This window comes from Eulemur rufifrons, chromosome 12 (genome assembly GCF_041146395.1).
Source record: "Eulemur rufifrons isolate Redbay chromosome 12, OSU_ERuf_1, whole genome shotgun sequence".
NCBI classification, from domain to species: domain Eukaryota; kingdom Metazoa; phylum Chordata; class Mammalia; order Primates; family Lemuridae; genus Eulemur; species Eulemur rufifrons.
Genome location: NC_090994.1, coordinates 20,415,409 through 20,439,322, shown reverse-complemented (window position 1 = coordinate 20,439,322; position 23,914 = coordinate 20,415,409). Strand labels below are relative to the sequence as shown.

General features: G+C 41.8%; 1 protein-coding gene across 2 annotated transcripts in view; it reads right to left on the bottom strand.

Annotated features, from left to right (window-relative positions):
* The window catches only part of UNC5D (unc-5 netrin receptor D), a 497,786-nt gene that overhangs the window by 91,850 nt on the left and 382,022 nt on the right, over positions 1-23,914 (bottom strand). Inside the window, exons 5-7 of one of the 2 annotated variants that reach the window (XM_069485257.1) lie at positions 17,351-17,531; positions 16,344-16,511; positions 14,395-14,559 (exon numbers count right to left, since the gene is read on the bottom strand). In XM_069485257.1, coding sequence (XP_069341358.1) covers positions 14,395-14,559; positions 16,344-16,511; positions 17,351-17,531 — 514 coding nt within the window. The remainder of the gene's footprint in view (positions 1-14,394; positions 14,560-16,343; positions 16,512-17,350; positions 17,532-23,914) is intronic. The other variant, XM_069485258.1, reaches the window with a different exon arrangement.

Sequence of the window (23,914 nt, the reverse complement as noted above, 5' to 3'; positions counted from 1 at the left end):
TAAGATCCAGGCACAGGGCTGCTAAATGGAGACTAAATACCCACTGGGACAGCGACTCTCTTCCCGGGCAGCAATTCAAGTATGTCATTACACTCAATGTTTACCATTCTTTTATTTCACTAGGCCAGCCATTTCCTATATTTTAATCTCCAAGGACCATTTTTATTATTTCCTACTTCATATTATTAATAATAGATCCTATGCTTTGAACCCTTTTCCACCCCAAAGAAGATATGTGTTAACTGTTTTAATTTGTCCTCCACATTCTTTCCATTCTTATTTAGGAATTGATTCTGAAGTCTGTGGAATAGTCTTCTCTGTTCTCTGGCTCGTTCCTTATCTGTTTGTTATAACAGTTCTCTAGCATGCAGGTATCTCCCATGATTCCAATCGCCAAGTCATGGCACCTGCTCTGCTGGCGTTTGTGGTCTTGTACTCACCGGTCCCGCCACACCAGACCAGCACAAATCCTGGCAGCTCTCTGATAACCCTACTGACACTCCAGTCTCACCTCAAAGCGCTCGCCCATGCCACTGCCTCTCCCTCCAAACCTCCTACACACAGGTGTGTCCTGCCTCCAAGGCACAAATCCACCTATGATTCCTTCACAAAATCTTTGGCGATTACTCCATTCACAGGGATCGCGCCACTCTCTGGACAGTTTGTCTTACAGTCACTAAGACACCATGTAGAATTTCTTTTTTCAAAAATTACTTCATAAATGTTCATTTGATAGTATTTATTTATTCATACATACATACATACATACATAGACTCTTGCTCTGTTGCTCGGGCTAGAGTGCCGTGGCATCAGCCTAGCTCACAGCAACCTCAAACTCCTAGGTTCAAGCGATCCTTCTGTCTCAGCCTCCCGAGCAGCTGGGACTGCAGGCATGCACCACCATGCCTGGCTAACTTTTTCTATTTTTAATTGCCCGGCTAATTTCTTTCTATTTTTCAGTAGAGACGGGGGTCTCGCTCTTGCTGAGGCTAGTCTTGAACTCTTGACCTCAAGTGATCCTCCTCCTCGCCTTCCCAGAGTGCTAGGATCACAGGCGTGAGCCGCCACATCTGGCCCATTTGATATATTTTATACTTTTGTAATCACCGTCAGTTGGCGGGGGGGTGGGGGGGGCCCTAACATGTAAATCATATTTAAATGATTAGTTCATGTAACACTGCAACCATAGCATCCCAGCAGGAAAAACACGGGAAAATGGAATTAAAAGATATTTGCTTGATTATTCACTGATTGGTAGAAAAGAGACTGAGGTTATTGATTATCAGTGTATTTCATGTATTCATGCTTTCCCTCTCCTCCCATAAGTGGAAACAATTGAGAGTCAGTGTTACGCCTTCTGAATGCCGTCCAAGGCTGCAGGAAATCCCAGGACCTGGCAGATCGGCCTGGTGTTCATGCAGGAGGATAATCAGATAAACACGAGGCCTGCTTTGCATTGGCAACACCACCATGGCTGAAGATGTCAGGCGGACGCCGAAGATGACAAGTGGGGAGTCTATTCCCCTCCAGGTGTTGAAAGTTTGCTTAGGTAGCAGGACATGCAGAAACACAACCCCCAGCTCTTGTGCACATCCTAGAACTGTTTCAATGATCAAAAATGCAGAAATACCGAAAGAGCATAAAACACAACCGACCTCTTGTTTTCACTCTTTTTGCTTTTTAATCTCCTCACTGCATTTTTCTTTTCAGTTCATTTTTAAAGATCTTGCCCAGAAATGACTCCTCAGAGGCCATCTTTATCCCACCTGTTACAAGTGAGTTCAATTCTTGCTTCCCCACCCTCACCCTACTCCCCCCCAGCTTCCCGGCCAGTGTAGACATCACAAGATACATCACCACTTTTAAAATGCCATCTGAGCATGCCCATGGGGCACAAGCACAGAAAGCATGAAGTTTTTAGAGATTATTCCCAGGGATTTCCAGTGGGTGATGTCTGTTAGAGAAATCACTGGTTTTCCCAGAGATATTTGGGTAATCAGTGGAATTCCAGGGCTGAATGGCAAAAACACCAACAACCAACCTAAATAAAAACTCCTAAGGGTGGAGACGAGCATTAGTAAGTGAAAAACATTTCTACTGATACCGTCTAAGAACTGTTCAAGATCCCATCATGTTAATTGGGTGAAGTCAAGAGGGTACCACCAGAAATGGCTCATGGATGCCACTTCTGATGACCATGAATTGCCCTTAGCCAAAGCACATGACTAATGTGTATTTAGGATATATAGTCTCCTCCCCCCTGCTTTTTTTTTTCCCCCCCAAATTCAGGGCTTCAGATAAATAAGAGTCCATAAGGAACATGTTCACAAGTGGCATTTGCATATTTTAATTGAGTTCAATCATTTAAATTTCTTTAATTTTTTTTTTTTCTTTTAGAGACTATTCTTACTCTGTCGCCCAGGCTGGAATGGCCTGGTGTCATCATAGCTCACTGTAGCCTCAAACTCCTGGGATCAAGTGATCCTCCTGCCTCAGCCTCCTGAGTAGCTGGGACTACAGATGTCTGCCACCATGCCTGGCTAATTTTTAAAAAAATTTTGTGTAGAGACAAGCTCTCGCTATGTTGCCCAGGCTGGTTTCAAACTCCTGGCCTCAAGCGCTTCGCCAGCCTCAGCCTCCCAAAGTGCGGGGAGTACATGTGTGAGCCACTGTGCCCAGCCGATCATTTAAATTTCTAGATTTGATGCCAATTTTGTTATGGTATTCTATCCATTCCTACTGATTCCATGTGTGTCTGTTTTTGTGATGAAGATACGGAGTACAATATTCTTGGGCTGCCACAAACACTTTCAAGCATGTGTCTACAACCCTTTCTTATCAGAAATTAGCATCACAGTGATAAAATGCAATGTTTCCAACTCTGCTCCAAGGGAAGATACATATTAAAATCCTTTTTCTATCCAACGAATTCTTTTGTTTTGATTCCCTAGCTCCTATGCACAATAGAAACATATACTATATACATTCAAAACTGAACAAAAATGCCCAGAGTCTTACCATTCAAGCTTAAGGGAATCACTGGTTAACGTCATGATGATCACTTACTTTAAGGCAGGAGTGATATTCAAAATATTTAAAAATTATTTTAAAACATCTTATCAAATGGAAATCAGTATATCAAAGAGATATCTGCACTCTCATGTTCAGTTCAATTCAGCATTACCCACAATAGCAAAAATATGGAAATGACCTAAATGCCTGTTGATGGAAAAATGGGTAAAGAAAATGCAGTATAGATGCATAATGAAATACTATTTGGCCTTAAAAGGGAAGGAAATCTTGCTATTTGTGACAACTTGTATGAACCTGGAGGACATTATACTGAGTAAAATACACCAGAGGCAGAAAGACAAATACCACATGGTCTCACTTATATGTGGAATCTAAACATGTTGAATTCATAGCAACAGAGAGTAGAATGGTGGTTGCCAGAGGCTGGGGCTGGGATAAGAGGAGATGTTGATCAAGAGGCTAATTATGTTGGATAAAGAAATTCTGAAGAGCTAATGAGCAACAATGGGACTACAATTCACAATATTGTATTGCACACGTGAAATTTGCTAAGAGGACAGATCTTAAGTGTTCTCACCATACACACTCTCAAAAAAAAAAAATATAGGCGCTAGAGGAGGCGACGGATTGGCTAATTAGCTTGGTTGTGGTGAATATTTCACAGGTGTACATGTATCAAATCATTAAGCTGGATAACAAACTTATACAACCTTCAACTCTCAATTACATCTCACTGAAATTGGAAAAAAGAAATTCTACCTGCGTAAGCTCTAGTCTGGACACAGGGTCACAGTGGCTTCCTGCTGCGTCAAGGGTTGGCCCTTTAGTTGCTGGGTCACAGGGAAGTGTGGGCAGGGGAAGGATGGGGGGGGTGAGATCTGGGAGGGCGTCTGTTAGGGTGACTACTTGCCCATTGCTAAGGAAATATTTAACGACTGATACATACGGGCAATCAGTCCTGTCTTATAAAAATTGCTTAAGGGAAATTGGGTATTGAGGACCCTTGACTTCTAAATTGTTTTTCCAGCTTCATCAGTCCTCACGTTAGCCACACGTTTACACACCATGACAGACCAAACTACTTAGGGTCAACGTCTGTCTTGTTCACCTATTCCCAGTACCTAGATCAGGAAATAGAATACAGTAGGTACTCAGTAAAAATTTGCCAAATGAATCCATGCTGCTAAGCCTTGTACCGTGTTTGGAATTTCAATCACAAGCATTACAAAGTTAACGTCCATACATTTCCTGTGTTCTACATGCCTCCCTAGGACATTGTGGCTAAATGCTAAAGAGGCTGGACTGGATAAGTCTGTCACTAGATGAGGCCAGCGACTTCTTTGGTTGGGGGAGAGGGCAATTTGTTTCATATCTAAAAGTTGCCCCCATCACTCAAATGGTTAATTTTAAGTGTGACTGAATTAAAATAAACTTTTTCCCCCAAACTGGTTAAAAAACACATAATCTGAAAGCACTGAAATGTCAGTGGTATTATTTTCATATAGTACCATGTATATGTATATATATTTTTATGTGTGTGTGTATGTATATATGTATGTAAGATACATTGAAGACAATAAATTATAATGATTTCAGGTTTTTAAGCTGGGATGAAACGTTGCTCAACATCCTTATGTTATGAGCTATGGACACAAGGCACAAGATTATGAGATTTGCCCAAGGTGACATGTTAACAAAGCACCTGAAGTGGGACCTAGGCCTCCTGCCTCCTAGTTGGAGAGTGCTTTTTACTAACCCCTGGTATCTTTCTAGGTGATCATGGCTATTTTCCATTCCGCTGAACACGAACACTGTCCTGTACTAAACACATGCAAGCAAGGCCAGGTTTTTTCTTATCATCATACTGACACTCCGGAGAGAAGGGCAGGCTGGGGCTAATGGAGGTAATGACAATGTCTACTGATGATGTCACTATCACCTTCATTGTTTGCATCACCTCGCAATGATCTTGAAGAGACACGTATTTAATTTGTAATTTAAAGAGGAAAGGTGGAATCAAAACAAAGAGGTTTCCCTTTATCTCTATTAATTTGCTTTGTTCAGCACACCCCAGAGGACACTGGTTTTTTTTTTTTTTTTTACAAGAGTAGATTACTCAGTTTTAAATCACTACCCTGATTGGGTTCTTGCCACTTCTTTTATAGCCCAACCACTCTATGATCTCAGACATTAAATCTCCCTCTAGTCCAGACCAATATTTCTTACCCAGGGTGTTTCGTACTGTGGAATCCTGATTGATTACAGGGAAAATGCAGAATTTGTAATTCACACAACAAATGCAACTGTGATAGTTTGCTTTAGATGACAGAAAACCTAAATTGTGAAACCTTCCTGACCACCTTGAATATCAGTAATTACTAAGGGCCAAATCTATTAACCATTAAAAAAATATTGAAAAAAAAATACGGAAAGATTGTCAATGTTGGGATCTGGGAATGCGGAGAAAGAGAAGTACCAGGCACACAACACATCACTGTTCCAGAATGGTTAGCAACAGAAGGCCAGTCCTGGGACCTGACGCTGCACACACAGGCCGGTAGTGTGTATGCCATTGGGTTTTGTTTCTTCCCCTCCAATGAGAAAGGATTTTTTTATTTGTCTTGACAAATTAGGATTTGCTTTATAAAAATTATTTGCTGTCCAGGTTGTTGGAACACATGTACCTCTTTGTAATTTTTTTTTTTTTTTTTTTGAGACAGAGTCTCGCTCTGTTGCCTGGGCTAGAGTGAGTGCCGTGGCGTCAGCCTAGCTCACAGCAACCTCAAACTCCTGGGCTCAAGCTATCCTCCTGCCTCAGCCTCCCAAGTAGCTGGGACTACAGGCATGTGCCATCATACCCAGCTAATTTTTTCTATATATATTTTTAGCTGTCCATATAATTTTCTTTCTATTTTTAGTAGAGATGGGGGTCTCGCTCTTGCTCAGGCTGGTCTCGAACTCCTGAGCTCAAACAAACCGCCCACCTCGGCCTCCCAGAGGGCTAGGATTACAGGGGTGAGCCACCGCGCCTGGCCTACATGTACCTCTTTGAACGAGGGAAGCCTGTATATCCTGCTCTCAATGTGGTGAGCACTGATTTCTCCCCTGTGGATCATTCAGGCCCTGGTAGTCTTGCTTCTCTGTCCTGAGACTTTTGCTTGAGTTATTTTTAACTCCTGGATGGAATTATACAATTTTAGACCTGGGTTGGTCCTTATAGGTCACCTGGTCTGTCCCCTTCTCAGGACCAAATCCTTCCCAGTCGGGCTGAGGAAGGTGGGAAAATGGAGAGCAGTCGGTTCACTAGTTATCACAAGTTCTAGGGAAGGATATTGAAATGTTTGTGTGACGGGAAGTTTAAGAATTCTCGTGGACTGTTGGGGTTCTCCTAAACCCTTTTTCTACAACTGACGGTATTTCTCAGATTACTGCTTAGAATTAGTTTATATAAAGACTGTAATTTATGTCCTTTATAGATTCTCATGAGAAGCACATTAAAAACCATAGTGTTTTTAATGAAATACCATATTGGTTGGGTGCAGTGGCTCATGCCTGCCATCCCAGAACTTTAGGAGGCTGAGGCGGAGGACTCATTGAAGCCAGGAGTTCAAAACCAGCCTGGGCAACAAAATGAGGCCCCCGTGTCTACAAAAATAAAGAAAATTAGCCAAGTCTGGTGGTGTGAATCTGTAGTACCAGCTACTCAAGAGGCTAAGGCAGGAGGATTGCTTGAGCCCTGCGGTTTGAGCCTATGGTAAGCTATAATCAAACCACTGCACTCCAGCCTGGGCAACAGAGCAAGACCCTGTCTCAAAAAAAAAAAAAAAAAAGGAAAGAAAATCAAAACCAAAAATGAAACAAAACACTCCACTATATTAACCAAATATATTAGGAAATGTTTTAACAAAATATCTGAAGTGTCACACAGTCGATACTTTTGCAGAACATGGAAAACATATTTTTCCTGCCATAGGAATTCCCTCACTAGAACACACACACACACACACACACACACACTATAGTTATTACTATTACCATTTATATACATGGGGTGCTTACAATGGATGCTAAATGCTTTACATGGATTAGCTCATCTCAGAAAGAACCATTTATAATAGACCTATATTATAATTTTAACTTTGTAGATGAGTCAATTTAGGCTTAGAGAGATTAGGAAAACTGTTCAAGGTGTTCCTGCTCATAGTCTTGCAATCACAATTCAGACTCACACAATGTGACTCCAGAGCCACGACTCTTCCACCCATCCTTTATCTCTGGGATGAAGGTTCAAGTTCGGTAGGCTCAAGTTCATTCATTTCTTCCACTTCTAGGTTCACATCCATTTCTAATATTTCAAAAACAGAATGGCTGGTTCCGACTCAGCATCACAGAAGGCCCTGTGAAGGCTGTTCAGCCTCCGCCCCGGATATCAAACCCATCCAGGCCCACCTGGGGCCAGCCTCACGGAAGTTCAACCTCTTTGCCTTCAAGGCTCTGCCAAGGCCTGGTGCTCTTGGGGATATGCCATCTACAAAAATCTCCTTTTTTTGAAATGGATTTGCATTCTCACCCACCAGCCAGTTCTATGACTAAAATTTCACATCCTTAAGAAAGGTTTTTAAGTTTTCTATTTGGGTAGTTATCATTTAAATTGACACAAGGACCCGTTTGTATTTGTTGGTTTAGTTTTCCTGGGTTTTTGTATGTTTTACTTTGCTTTGTTTTTGTTTTTTTTTTTTCCTCTCTAAGTAATATGATCTGCAGGTACGTATATCCTGCTCTCCAGCTGCTCAAATGTAGTTTCAGAGTCCTTCCTCTTTACAGTGTTGGTGTTTTATTTCGATTCCTCTCATAAAGTGAACAAAGTTAACAAGATGTGCCTGAGATAAACAACCTTCCAGAGATTAATTTTTTAAAGTGCAGCACAGCACAGCACTTCCTGTCTAATTTCACCAAAAGAACGTAAGCGGAGTAGAAACGTGCTGGGGGGGAGGGGAAGTGGACAGGAACAGGAAAAAGTGGATAGGAAGAGGAGAGAGAGGGCCAAGTGGCATGATTCCCTCGGTTTCTGCTAGCTGGGAAAGCCATTCCTACCCGGCTCTGCAGATCCCTGAGCAAATGAAGGGTGATGAAGGGAAATTTCCAGAATCGAAAAAGACATCTCAAGTATTTCAGAGCTGGCGGATAGGAAGGACCACAGATTTTTTAATAGTTTATGAAATACATTATCAATCACGGACCAACGGATCAAGGCCAATCCTCAACTGGAAGGGAGATTATGTTCAAAACGCAATCAGATGTCTTTATCTTTTTATTAGTAAGGCATAAAAAATAAAGAGGTCTACAGTGGATGTCTAACAAAGGGAAAAATGTTATGGTGATTTGCTGCATATGGTTTATTCTTGATCGTTTTTGCACTCCATTCCACTCAAGATATGGCGCTCGAGTGCAAGTCAACTTACCACAAAGGCCCAACTTAGGCCCAAAAATGACAGTTTTAGCTTTGTAGAATTAAAAAAAAAAAAAAAATACCTTCACTAAAATCCATGAATACTGAGCCATCTCTCCTTTATTTTCTTTTTTAATTAAGCACCGTGGAAACTTCAGTCTTGAGCCACTCCAGGCTGTCTCGTTAAAGCTTGTTACTCACTGGTCTTCTTATTGGGTTCCATAATGGCCAAGTGTTTACTGGGGTATAGGGGAGAGATTGCCACTGAGCTGCTAATGACACCATATGTGCCCAAATCCACATTCTTATGACTCCTGTGGGTCTGCAAGATCATATCCGCATTTGCTATGCCGTGTACATGAAGGCTGCTTAATCAATTTTTTGTCATGCAGAAAGGCAGCTATTGGGTCTTCCTAGGATAAATCTTTATATAAAAAGGAGCACCTACTATGCACTATACATCAAAACCACTTGGGAGAATTAGCAAGCAGTAGGCTGCTTCGTGACAGCATGAGAAGGCATCGTGCTAGTATGTTATCTTGCCGATGCCATTTTCATTTCTTGGCTACGGAGAGTTTATGCTGTAATTAAGTAATTGTTCACTGCAGCTGGTTCTGCAATAGGAACTTGGCCAACAAAAAGTTTAAGAGTGAGTCAAGTGTGATTCCTGACTCTTTGCCCAAAGAAAGGAATGGACAGGTTCTGTTTTGGTGAAAGGACACCCATCTGTTATAATCCTATATACAAAATAGGGAGTCCATAAAACCATAATCAAAAAAGTAAAAGAGCTGTTTTAGAAGCACTGAGCTACCTCCAGGATGCGATTCCTCTTATTCAGCGCCCTGGGAAACGCAGGGAAGGGGCCCAGGTAATTACTGTAATGGATAACCACAAGGGTGACAATTGTCCAGGAGAAAAATGCTTAACAAAGCAACCGCTCCTTCCCTGTGATTACAGTTCACCTTTTCAGGTGCTTCCTCTAGGTCATTTAAGTAGATCATTCAATTGACAATGTGGTTAGATTATTAGATGTAGCTTGAGGATGTTTATTTGAACTTGCTATTGTGCAGATGTCTTTATCCTTGATGTGGTTTCCAAACTGGTAATTCAAACTTTTCTCATCCAGGGGCCCACCAGAAATGAAAACAAACCACCATTTAACTGATATTTCAGGTTTTGAATGGTCAGTGTTGAACTGACCTGTGTTATCTCTTGACAAGAGGAAAAGATTAGCTATCAGGTGCCTCAGCCTTGAAGATTTCCTCTTGAAGGCCCCTGTGGCATTTCTCTGGCTTCATTCTCACTACACAGGTAGGCACTAATCTCTGAAGCAGATCCACTTAATCTGCTCAAGCCAATGCGCTTAATGTTATATCTGCTGGAATAAACAGAGAGGGAGCCCGCTCCTGCTCATTCCTCAGGATCAAACTAAACACCCTGCCAAACATGCAGGTCACTGAGGGAAGTGATTCTCAGAGCACAGAAGCAAACAAAAAGGACAGTCATCAGAAAACTACCTGATCCTGGTGTTCAATCTCAGAAAACATAGATCTGCAAGTTCTTATTTCTGAATAGTTATGCCACATAATTATCTTTATTCTCTGGAAAAGCAATGCTCTAGTATAAAGGCACGGGATGTCTGGTTTCTGCTTGCAGTTTGGACCCTTGGACTCCCCGCTATAGGCAAAAATGGCCTAATCTCACTCTCACCAGTCTCGCGACATTTATTTTCTTGTTGAGAGCATTTAGGTGTGGCCATCTGTGATAGCACAACACTAAGGTTCTCTGCTCCAGTCACAACTGACCAAGCAGCAATCACACCCAAATATTAAAGTGATCATTCAGAGCTGGCAGCTCCATCTCTGGGAGAAATGCAACCCTCAGGGACGACAAAGAAAATCCAGATGCTTTGTTGAAGGCTAACAAAATCAAAGAACTGTAGGTCATCCAAGAGCCACGCAATGTCATCGTTAAACCTCTCTGGGAAGGTGGGAATTGAGGAATTGCTTTAGGGTCATGTTTGGCATAAAGGAAAAAAAAAATTAGGATGAAGAAAATTCCCCAATTGTCACATGACCTAGATCCTTCAACAAAGCTACTGCTCCATAAAGCTGTTGCCAAATGCTATTTTAATCAAAGACAGCCTTCATTGGAGCTCTACCCTGAGAGCACGGGTATTTTCACCAAGAGCACTCCGACAGAGTACCAGTGAGAAGCACGGAGTGAAGCTGGCATCGTTTAACTGGATTGCTGTTCGTTGCTTCCCGCAGAGATAGTAAAATGTTATTCATTTTTGTTGACATTGGTAGCCACTCTCTGTGTTAAAGACAGAATGCATCCTGGTGTCGGGCTCTTATAAACACACCCCTTTCCCACTGATATGCAAATATATCCCAATCATTGCTATGATTTCATAGACTTGGCCCTTTCTGCCTCCAAAAGCTTAGTCATGCTAGCTATCAAAAGGTTTCTATCAAATTTGACAGATATACTAATATGCATACTATGAAGGCTAAAAAAAAAAAGTAAGTGGAAAAGGAAAGGAATGAATAGAATGAATAGAAAGAAAAGGCTCATATAGCATTTTTAACTTGTGGAGGGATTTAACAGAGACCTTACCTCCCTGTGTTGGACACATTCCAGGCCTCACTATCTTTCTAGCTATTTTATTTCCACTACAGGAAAATACAAACAGAAAGTACTGAGCTTTCTGAATTTCACAAGAACAGATGCTTCTATGATGGTTAATTTTATGTGTCAACTTGACTGGCCCACGGGGTGCCCAGATATTTGGTCACACACTATTCTAGGTATTTCTGTGAGGGTATTTCTGGAGGGTGTTAATGTTTAAAATTGGTAGACTAGACTGGGTGCAGTGGCTCATGCCTGTAATCCTAGCACTTTTTGGGGCTGAGGTGGGAGGATCGCTTGAGGCCAGCCTGAGCAAGAACAAGACCCTGTGTCTACTAAAAAAAAAAACTAGAAAAAATTAGCCAGGTGTGGTGGCAGGCACCTGTGGTCCCAGCTACTTGGGAGGCTGAGGCAGGAGGATTGCTGGAGTCCAGGGGTTTGAGGTTGTTGTGAGCCATGATTATGCCACTGCACTTTAGCCCGGGAGACAGAGCAAGACCCTGTCTCAAAAAAAAAAAAAAAAAAAAAAGAAAAGAAAATAAAAAGAAAAGGAAAAGAAAAAAAGAAAAAAAAAAAAAGCACATACACAACCCCCCCCAACACACGAATAAATTTTGAAAAAATTGGCAGACTGAATAAAGCTGATCTAGCCAACATGTGGGTGAGCCTCATTTAATCAGTTGAAGGCCCAAATCGAACAAAAGGCTGACCTTCCTGAACAACAAAGAATTTTCCTTCCTAACAGCCATCAAACTGGGCCATCCGGTCTTCTTGGTTCTTTGGCAGCCTGACAGCCTTTGGACGTGAACTGGGACATTGGATCTGCAGATTCTGGACTTGTCGGGCTTCATAATTGCATGAGCCAATTTTTATAATAAACATCTCCAAGTATCCCTCCATTGCACTCTTTCTCTGTGTGTGCGCATGTTCTACTGCTTCTGTTTCTCTGGAGAATTCTAATTAATACAGCATCTCAGACTTTATACTTGGGAGCTAGGCTTGCCACTACATGCTCAGTGCTGATAAATTCTTCTAGCCCTAAACAGAACTCTTACTCAAGTGATAAATGGCTAGATATACAATTGCAAATAAAGACTATTCACATATTTGATAATAATTCTTTCCTACATTAAGAGCTAATAACCGTTGTCTGTCTTCAATCAGTAACTCTTAGACTAAGTCTTTGTCAGTTAAGATCAAAGCCTCATATCCATAGATTTTTCCCAAGGGCAAGTCCAATCTGTGGTTGGCAGTGAAGGATATCACTACGATGATCTAAAATTCAACCAGTAATCAAGTAATTATAACACCATGGCTCTTTAGAAGACATATGACATTCACAATCCCACCTGTTTTAATTTAAAAATATGGTCTGAATTAAAAAACTGTATTAATTTAAAAATCTAGGTTACCCCATGCTCAGGGTAACACATAAAATTAACATATTTAGCTGACACATAAAATTAACCATCACAGATACATGTGTACTTGTGAAATTCAAGCTCTTTCCTCAAAGCCACTCATGGCCACAGTCCGTGCAGCTGCTGTAAGCAATACATTGGTTTACTGAATGAACCCATCCAATGGACAGTGGCCATGTGTGGTTTTAGTCAGACATGAGTAGTTTTGTGAGTATTTTGTATTTTCCTGTAGTGGAAATAAAAGCATGTTATAAATAGTCACAGCTCAAAGGTATGTTTCGGATAAATCTGGTGGCACTGAGAGATGGTCAGAAACACATTTTCTTGAATGTCTTGCTACTGAGTTTGTGTTCAGTTTGCTTACGTTTAAGAAGGGGGAAGGGAAGGTGTTTTGAAGAAGGCAAATGGACGATCTGTGTTTACTGGAGGGCACAGCCAAGTTCACGCAGGAGGCTACAGGCTGTCTTCCATCATGGCCCCTGGCATCGTATCTGACACGTGCAGGGTACTCAGTACTCGTACTAGCAAATGAAGACACTATGGGCTATTTCAATCAAATAACCATTTTAACCTATGCATGAACCACAGAGATTTAGTCTGAAAATACAACAGTTAGCATGTGCTTGTCCTTCAAGGGTACCCAGTCATTCTGATGCAGAAAAATACATTCAACTTAGATATTTCCTCCATATTGTCATCTTCCCAAATAAAAACTGACACATATCCCTGAATACATCACAAACTATTGAGCTATGGTATTTTTATTATTTCAGCATATTATGAAGGTACAATTTTTTAAGTTACATATATTGCCTTTGCCCCACCCAAGTCAGAGCTTCAAGCGTGTCCATCCCCCTGACGGTGCACACTGTACTGGCTGAGAGCTACGGTATTTTTTTGCTAGCTATTTCCCCAGGAATTTTCCAAGAAGGCAACTAGTTGTAAAGAATAAGTCTATTTTCGGTTTCATGTTTTTTAAAGACCACAGCAAAATCAATACACCTTAGGTCACCGGAGTGGGCGAGTGGAAAAGGAACTGATCTTTACTGAGCACCTACTTTGTGCCATGAAACATTCAAATATGTTCTTTTTCAATCAGCCTTGACACTAACCTAAAGTGGGTATCATATTTGGTACCTATAGTCAGAGAAGTTAAGAGGTTAAACGACTTGCCCGAGAGTCACAATGCAGGGACAGCACCCAGTTATAACCTGTCTCTCTTTGACTCCATTTGACCCTGCCAACCTTCTAACCTGGGCAGACAGTCTCTTGGAGACGATAATAGCATAATCTCAGAAACAAAGCAAGGACATGAGAGTTTTGAAACGAATACTCTATTTCCTACTCTGCCAGACCAATGTGATACAAGCCACACGCAGGCCATCACTCTCCCTGTCCTCACCACTTGTAAGGCAGCAGTCACAACACGTGTTCCTTGACACAGAACTACAGCCTCTAAAGATTTATTAAGTGCCTTAGCACGTTGCAGACTTCTGGGGAGAAATGTAAGCACGCAGCGATTGCCATCAGCATTTCACCAAACCTAAATGTGGCAGGTCCTAAAAGGAAAGTCTAAAATACCTTCTTCAATTATTTCTTTTAAAATGTTATTTAACTAGATTGGGAAGTATACACATTTATAGAGCTCACAGTGATAGGCTATTTACATTTACACCATCGCTATGAAAAATTTATTTGTCGACTTTTCTACACTTTCTTACCATTTTCTTTTGGCTCCTGGCAATCTGTCTTTCTGCTAACTGATTTAACCACGTTAATGGCTGTGGCCTTCTTTCCTGAGACACAAGAATATGAGGGCATCAAGAACAAGTACGGAAAGGTTAAACAGAAGACGTTACCCAGGATGCAGAGCCCATCTGTGCAATTTTCGGATTCCTGGCTCAGACCTTCGCAGAATTTGCCCCCGTTCCTGGGGGGCGGCGCTGTGCACTCTCGGATCCGCAAATGCTCACACTCGGGGCTGCAGACTGACCACTCGCTCCACACTTCCCAGCTCCCGTCCACTTCAAGGAAACAGAGAAACCATCGTTAGAACGAACGGAGCAGCTGTCGGGAGACTCACCCCCGGACTGCTGTTGTTCTTAGAGCTGCATTTTAAAGAAATAACCACCACAACGAAAGTAAAATATCAGTTTATCCTCTCTCCATGGTTTCTTTCCTAAAGAGACAGGCTAATAGAAGTAGCGGTATCATTCTCTTGCTATTTCAGGATGAGACCAATCACCGAATTTAGGCAAGCATTTGAATTACCGGTACCTTTGGGTTGGCTAATAATGTTGTTATCCCATTCCTTCCCAGCCTTTCATGCCCAAGTGCATCTTAATGGATGGATAAACCATGTGCAGTAACTAAGTCAGCCACTTCCTTGTGGGTTGACAGTTTAGAACAGAGGATAGAATGAACTACCTTTAAGCCCTAAAAACCCCTAATTAATAAAAAGTTAAACCCAAATATATTGATAGCATTAAACTAAAACAGGTCAGTCAAACCCCAAGGCACCAGGACTTACATAAATAGATTTTCTTGGGTCATGGATTATTGCTGTATGTAGAAATGAGCAAACTGAATTTAATTCCACTAAAAGGCAACCCTAGAGATTATGGAGATGTTTGAGGCAATTGCCCCATAACCTCCTAGGAATAGCTCTGCCATGCTTATGTGGGTTATTTAAGATAGTGAAGTTTTTAATCCAAAGCAATTAGTCCAGAGTAAGGTAACAGAGAAAATACTGAACTTGAAGCAAAATGTCTGAGTCCTTGTCTTGGGTCTGTCAACTTATCGGCTGAGCAACCCTGGGAAAATCACTCAGCCTCACTTCCCCACATCTGTCAACTGAGGGTAATAACACTTACAACATAGAATTAAATGACATTACATGTGTAAAGTACCCTGCACAGTACCTGGCACATAGTAAGCACTCAATAAATGTTTTATTTGAATATGAGTCCAAAATGAAACTCCAAGAATATGCTGCTGGGGAGAGCCTCATCTTGATTTTAAATGGAACTAAATTTGAAATCTTAAAGACACGAGGCTCCAGTCCAGGGTCCTTGGAGTTAATGTTCAGTAGTGCACGTGAGACCCACGATCTATTTCTCAGTGGGAGGATTTGCTTTCCATGAAGAAAGTCATCTTCCATCTCCTCTATTTCTCATTCTATAAGCCGGGTTTCAGCCAATAAGACGTGAACAAAAGGACTTACAAAAGTCATGTTTGGTAAATGAGGTCTCTCTCTACTCAGAGAGGAAGGCAAGCATAGACAAACGTAAAATATTGACTGCCGTGACAACGTGCAATCTCTGCTGATTGTCTTGTAAATAAATAAAAGGTGAAAACCGATAAGGTTGGTTGTTTGGTATCTCATGACAAAGAGCCATGTTTTTGGTACCTGTTCTTTTGTGTTTGAAGACAACACACCTAATCCTTAATAACTATTACATAAATACAAGCCACAAGATGGGAGAACCCAAGGAGAGAAGGCGATGGCTTAGCCCAACCAAACACTGGTGGTGTAACGATACTTTACAGCATTTGGCTTATCGATGGTGAGTATTCAGTGTCATCTGCTTATTAAAAAAAGATATGTCCCAAAACATTGCACAGAGGTAGGTATTTCATTGATGTTCTTGCCATTACAATGAGTTCTAAGTTAGCACTTTGGACAAAGGCTCTATTCTAAGAATCCGGGAGAGGGTGACTTTGGAAGAGGAGGTTACACTGATTGCTGCACACCAGCTTACTAGTGTTGGTGGATCAGAAGGAGAAAGGGAATCTGCATATATCTCACCAGGACAGAGAGAAGTGCAGGTTATTTTCTGCACTGACATCCCCTCACAAAACGCCCCACCATTGAGAGGAGCTGGGTTGGTGCAGGTCCGGGAACGTTTCTGCCATCCTCTACCACAGCGAACATTGCAGGCTGACCACTCTGTCCAGGAAGACCAGCCTCCATTCACTGAGAGAGAAAAATGGGGAGGGGAGAAAAAAAAAGGAGACAGGTTTTTACTGATTGCCTACTATGTGCAAGCCACTGTGCCAGGTGCTGTGAGTCGGGCATCCGGGGCCGGAGAGGCGGGACAGCCCCTACTGGCTGCTCCGTGCCAAGGCCACCATGGGCCTCACCTCTTCTAGCCCTCAGTCTACTCATCTGAAACTGGAGGGACACCGAGAATCTGCTTTGCAGGGAAATTACGAAGAACAGGAAGAACTCATCAACAGATCACTAAAGCACTTGAAAATCCACAGTCTAAGAAGAAAATATCAGCATTTGAATTTCTATTACCTTAAGTGCTTCAAAAATAAATCCCAGGGCTCCTCTATTGTGGAAGGAAACGCCTTTACTTAAATAGCTGGGAACCTCTTTTATATAATGCCTGAGACATTCAGCAAATAGTCATGTTTGTTTTGGGTGGATTTTACGAACGAGGAGAGAAACTGTCTGGGACAGATCGGGGTGGGTGCGGGGTTTGGAAGGAGTGGGAGGAAGGAGTTGCCCACCTCAATTCTTTTCAAATGTAAGCACAAAGGAAGAAAATAAACAACTTTTTTATTATTTTTAAGAGACAGATTTGAAATGTCACTATCTCACAGTATTGGAGGGAAGAGCAAACACAGTAATAGCAGTAGGGATGTCTTCTCACCTACCAAATGGGGGAGGCAGCGCAAAGCACTGCAGAGCACAGGCCCAAGGTGCTCTCGACTCTAAATGCTGACAATTTTTAATAAAGTGCATGTCCCTCTACCTCTCTGCTTTCTGCCCTCCCTATCCATTCCTGGTCTTTGGGCTGGTCTTACCATAGACCACCACGGTGGCGGACAGGCTCCTCCTCTTGGCCACTATGTTGGCCGCCATGCAGGTGTAATTCCCTGAGTCTGAGAGCCGCGCCTGCCTGATAATCAGGTTGTGGTCAGCCCTGGTGTCAATGTTCTCGTCTTGCTCGGAGTCAATGGGCTCCTCATTTTTCAGCCATTCCACCTACAGGAAGAAAGGGATATTTGCAAGTCATGAAAACACACACACACACAAACAAACAAACACCAAGAACTCTCTTCTGGAATTGGTAGGTGAGCAGTTCAGGAGAGTGGGAGAGAGATGTACCTAAAACACAGGGCGACAGCAATGCTTTGCTTTTCAATGCCATATATTTTATGTAGTCAATTTCGTTAACTTAGGAAACGGATACTCAAGTTAATAAACTGGAAGCAGGAAAAGAGCACAAATATCCTATTCACGTTGACCTATTTTCTAAAAATGCGATGGAAGAGAGAAAAGAGGTGACTGCAATTAGGTCATTTCATTACAGCTCGGATGATGACGGCGACAATATTTCAATAACTGGTCCAAAAGGAAGCTCAGAGAATCAACACATCCATGGCAGAACTTGTACTTTGTGCTGAGAGTACATGACATTATTACACAAGGTTTTAAGTCAATATGTTTGCATTTAAACACGTTTTCATAAAGGTGTAAGCATGTGTGAAGGCCAAAGTGAGACAGATTTGAGCAATCGTAGGCACCTAAATTAAATTCAAAGCTCAGTGTTCTCTAGATCTGGTGGTAAGTTTCTTGGGTGATCATTTATGTTTTCCTCCAGTGGTTCACCAGACATTAGGCTCTGGATTAGGCCCCTGGCAAGGCCCCATACCCTCTCCATCCTCTGGGCATAGGCTTTCCCCCATTTCTGATCTGTTTTCTCCTAGCTCGGCTCCTGGAAAACCTATTTTCCTCTTCCCAGATCCACTCTAATTCTCTCCTTGGTCCAAACTTCCCTTTCCTTGAACATAAACGGAAGACACAGATGGAAGCCTCCTGCTTCCTGTGTCCTCCTCCTCCTCCAAGTGGAGACACCTCCTAAGTTCCTCTGCTTCATCGAGTATGACAGTCCCCTTGATCTGACTGCGTCCCTTCCCTATTTGTCCTGTGTGTCTGTATCTCCACTCTCCAGTGCCACCCTGGCATCCCTGGACACATCTCTGAATTGGCAATAACCATTCAGCTCTAGTCATGAGCATATGCAAAACACAGTAATTTAACAGACTCATTAAAAATTGAAATTTATTACAGAAAGCAATGGCGGTGACGACACCAGAGACATCCCGCAGAAGCATATACATCAGGGGGCATTTTGTCACACTCTGCCCACTGTTAGTATAGCTATTTGAAAAATGGTTTTAAAATAAGACACCTCATTTCATTGTGTTTAAATCTAAAGAATTCTATTTCATCACCGCAATGGTTTAATAATGACTTGTTGGTCTCTATAAAAAGGGATTTATTTATTAGAAGAAAACCTATGAGGATCCTTCAATACTTACCCCAAGTACCACCCCATGAATGAGAGTTTAAATACCAAAATTCATCATTCTCCAAAATTTACCTTATAAGAGGTCAGTTTGAGAACAGAGAACGATCCAAACAGCCAAAAGAGGAGACCTAAGGACTATAGCGAAACAGGAAGAAGAGCTGTAAGGCCACACGGCGTAGGACGATGCAGCGAAGACGCAATCTCACTACCAAGCTCTGTGACTCCTGGGAGCGTCACCATGTCACAGCCTGGAAGCACAGTTGCCAATAACCACCCAGAGCAAAAGAACACGGCTCCGATTAACAGAGCAGGATGGCGGCACCAAATTTGTGACACATCTGACTGTCAGTCTGCGACACAATGTCCTCTCTTCACCACTAACACTGCACATTTCAAGCCAAGCGCAGAAAGAGAAATCTCGAGTGTTCTCACTCTTACGTGGGAACTAAAATTAAAAACAATGGATCTCATGGAGACAGAAAGTAGAACGATGGTCATCAGAGGCTGGGAAGGGTAGGCGGAGGGGGCATAAAGTGGGGGTGGGGATGGGGATGGGTGTAAAAATATAGTTAGATGGACAGAAGGGACAACATTTGACAGCACAAAAAAGTGACCACAGTCAGCAATAAGTTAGGGTGTACCTTAAAATAACTAGGAGAGTGGATTTGGAATGTTCCTAACACAAAGAAATAACAAATGCCGAAGGTGACGGATACCCCAATTACCCAGATTTGAGTAGCACACATTGCATGCCTGTATCAAAACGTCACATGTACACTATAGATATATACAACTATTATGTACTCATAATAAAAATTAAAAATTAAAAAAACATTGCATATTTCACAGAGCTATCTATTTGTTCATTTTAAAAATATCCAAACGTTTATTGAATTTCAGAGGTTGCACCGAGAGCTAGGCAAAGCTGGGTGAACAAAACCAAGATGGCTCCTCTTCATGGGTAAAACAAAATGCACAAGGAAATCCATATTTTTACCAAAAATTAAGAGTTGAGAGTAACACTGTCACCAGCATCTGGGATGAAACACTTACGGAGAACTCAGTGGAACTAGATATTTATCACTCCCGTGTTGCTGGAAAGAACAAACTGGTCTGTTTACAGCTGGTCTGAGAGCTTTTGCTCCTCTTCCTCCTCCTGGGTCAGAAATTCAGGTGTAAATCGCCTGTTTTCTGATTAATTCTACAGTCCTGCTATTTGTAGCATCTAGCAAACTTTTGTCCCATGTTTTCCTCTCCTTCCATACTTCTCCCCAAACAGCTGGTCAGGGAGTAGGGAAGTCTGGCCCTGGCTCGTAAATCAAGCAGCAAGTGGAGAGCCAGAGAGTGCTCCGTGGGAGGTGCTCCCTGAAGGAGTCTCAGCTCCTGGAAATTAGAGAATGCTTTCCCACAGGAACCCCGCCTGGAGGAAATTAAAGCCACGATCATCAAGTAGAGATTTGGCTTCAAGCTGAAAACTTATAGAAAAATAAGTCATATGCAGAACAAACTAGGCCAACAAACTAAGAAAATACTTGACACAAAGCTGATAGATAAATGGTTAATAACAGGAATGATTATGAGTAAAACTAATATGAACAGCTTCGGCTAAGTTGATGATAAAAACCCATCTCGGCAAATATGCCATAAAGATGACAAAAAACAACAAAACACATGACAATTAAGTAACTGAATAAATATTCTACACCACTAATTAAAAAAGTTAGAATAATATGAGATTAATCTCTCATAAACACACACACACACACAGTTTTTATTTTAATAGTTTGTTGCTGAGTATGAACACAAGACATTTCTTCTATTACTGCCTGCTGTACTGCAATGGTTTGAATAGCAAAGCTCATGTTGCAATTTCATCCTCAGTGTGGCAGTACTGAGAGGTGGGGGCCTTCAACAGGCGACTGGATGAGGGGGGCAGAGCCTCGTGGATTAATGGGCTACCGTGGGAGGGGAACAGGCAGCTTTATAAGAGGAAGAGAAGCCCTGAGCGAGCACGTTAGCACACTCAGCCTCCTTGATGTGTGACATCCTGCACCACCTGGGGACTTTGCAGAGTCCCCATCAGCAAAAAGGCTCTCACCAGATGTGGACTTCTGAGTCTCCAGAACTGCAAAGAGATAAGTTCCTTACTTTATAAATTACCCAGTTTCAAGTGCTTTGTTGTAAGAACAGGAAACTGGCTAAGATGTTGCTCTTCGTTTCCTCCTTTCTGGGACTTTTGCTTTAGCCTTTTAACTCACTGGTCCATCTGCTGCTTCCACTCTGGCCTCTACTGGCGACTCTCCACAAAGAGATCAGATCATGTCATTTTCTAGCCTGAAATCCTTCAAGGGCCTTGAATCTTACTTAGAACAAAATCCCCAATCCTCCCCTGGGCTATGAAAGTCCTTCTGTAGTCTAGCCCTCTTTCAGTTAGCCACCTCACATCCTCCAAGTGACCTCCAGCTCCTTCCACTCCAGCTCTGATGGACTCCTCCTTGCATCTTGCCCTAGAAAGTTCAAAGCAAGTTCTAACCTCAGGGCTTTCACACCTGCTGATTCCTCTGCCCTAAAGAACTTTCCCACAGGTGTCCCCATCCCTCCATCCCACTTTGCATTCAGGTCTCAGGTTGCTTATTATCTTCTCAGAGGGGACTTGCCTAATTGCCTTTCTAAAGTAGTAAACTGGAGCCACGTGGTGGTGCACGCCGGTAATCTCAGCTACTTGGGAGGCTGAGGCTGGAGGATCACTTGAGCCCAGGAGTTGGAGGTGGCAGTGAGCTGTGATGACACCACTATACTCCAGCCTGGGCAACAGGGAGAGACCCATGTCTCCCCCCCACCCCCCACCACAAAAAAAGGGGGGGAAGTAAGCCTCTCCCCTCACTCTGCTTTACTTTTCTTTCTAATATTTATCTCCATCTGATAGATTCAAAGACAGTAATACCATTTGTCCTTATCATTATGATCCCAGGAATTTACCAAAAGGTAAAGTATTAGGGATGCAAGTGAGGATTCAACCACAATAAATTATTTTTGGTAGAAAAAAAATAAAGAAGCAGCAGCATGCCAAAGCTACGTGCCAAATAATGGAGCTCTGTTTCAGTAAATCATGATTCAACAATTGATCTGGTATTATTATATATAGGCATTAAAAGTTATGATTTCAACTAATGAAACAAAAAAATACTAATATATAAGTCAAAATATTATGTGTTCAGTGTCATCACAAATTTGTAAAACAAAAAAATCACAAACATACATATGCTTTAAAAAAAAAAAAGATTGGACGAGAATGCAATGTGTACAGGGGTCTTAACTAGCAGTAACTTCTTTTTTCTCTGGTAGTTAATTGTGGCACATTCAAGGAAAAGTCTTAGAAACCTGAAAAAAAATCACTTTAGTTTCAAAAATCTCTTTTACTTAGCATGTAGCACAGTGATTTTCAAATTTATACTTAGCGATATTTCTTCAATTCAAAGCTTATCTGAAAGCCCAAGATGAAAAACGGATAAACAAGGACAGATTATATAACTGAGGCAGGAGTGAGGGTTTCTGAGCCCCAGACGTGAAGGGCCCCAAATTGCTTTGGCTTGGTCACCCCCAGGCCCGCCACTGGCAGAACTCCAGAGATTATTATTCACATCCTACCCTATGTCAGTGCACAATCTGTGCTACCGTATAAGCCGGCCCTGCTCTGCAGTCTACCCCCTAATCACCCACAGGCACTATGGAAATTTACTATGGTCTGCTCCTAGGTCTCCCCAGATCATAGTTGGAAAAACACTGACATAGGATAAGTGAGGTGTTATAGGTATATGTGTATGTGTGTGTCTGTGTGTGTGGGGGTCTGTATATACACATATGTATTCTGGTACACTTGATGTTGATGTTTATGGAGCCTTGACTGAGGTCCACCAATCCAATTACACCTATGAACAATCAGCACATTAGCAGACTCTTAACTGCGGAGCTGTTTTTTTTTTTTTTTTTTTATTTGTAACCTAATAATAGTTTATCCATTTAACGGATGGCAGGATCTTTATGAGGAAATCGGTTTGGTATTTTCTGGGCTTATAAAAGTGACAAATTGCGTTTGGATTTATGCTTTTGTCACTTAGGGAAACTTTAAAACATTTTTGATGAGCTAAGTGCTCCTAATGTAGAACAGTTTAATAAATAAGAGAGGAAAAAAAAACTTCTCCACACCAGCAGCTGCAAACTCAAATGGTCCTGGGGGCCGGGGGGTGACATAAATTAGGGAGGCAGAGCTGGGTGTGAGACACCCATGTGCACTGCTCTCGTGTTAAAGACAAGGGACCGTTCCTCGTTTCCACAAAGGAGTGAGCTCATGCTCATTTTTCTTAAAAATTGTGGCATTTTCTGTCTTCTTTTGTTTTACCATTTTAGATAGAGACTGGGGTATCTAAAAAAAATTAATGATAGTGCAATGAAAAATGACAAGGAACTCATTTTTACCTACTCATCTTTTTTTCTTTTAATGTATCACAGTGGTCTTTAATTTATAAAGTATTTAGCCTCACCATCGGGGATTATATAGGAAAATGGTAATTGTGGCCAAATACAGACCACAAATGGGTAGCCACTAGTCAGGGTCAGACTATCATCACCATGAGAGAACACAGACCTAGGGTGAGGCCAAATCTATTTTTCCCACAGGAAGCCTGGGATGTGTATTTTAACGTAACATTTTTTGACTCTTACAGGATGGCTTATAAATTACAAAATATGAGGGCCAAATAAAACATATACATGAGCTAGATGTAGATCAGTCCCCTCTTCTACACAAAAATGACAACACACCAGCTTTCTTCCCCCACCCAAGTCATGTTATCACAAAGAAGAACACAATGCCCTTCACCAAAGTTGATTCCTTTTTGTTAAATCAATTTCCCCTCACCTTCCAAGAGTGTTACTGCCCATGCTCACGACTTTCTCATGGAAATGACTGGCAAGCCAAGAACTTTTGAACCTACATACAGCATTCTGCAAGTATTAAAGGGTGGGCATGTGTGCCGAGTTTAGCAACTATTTA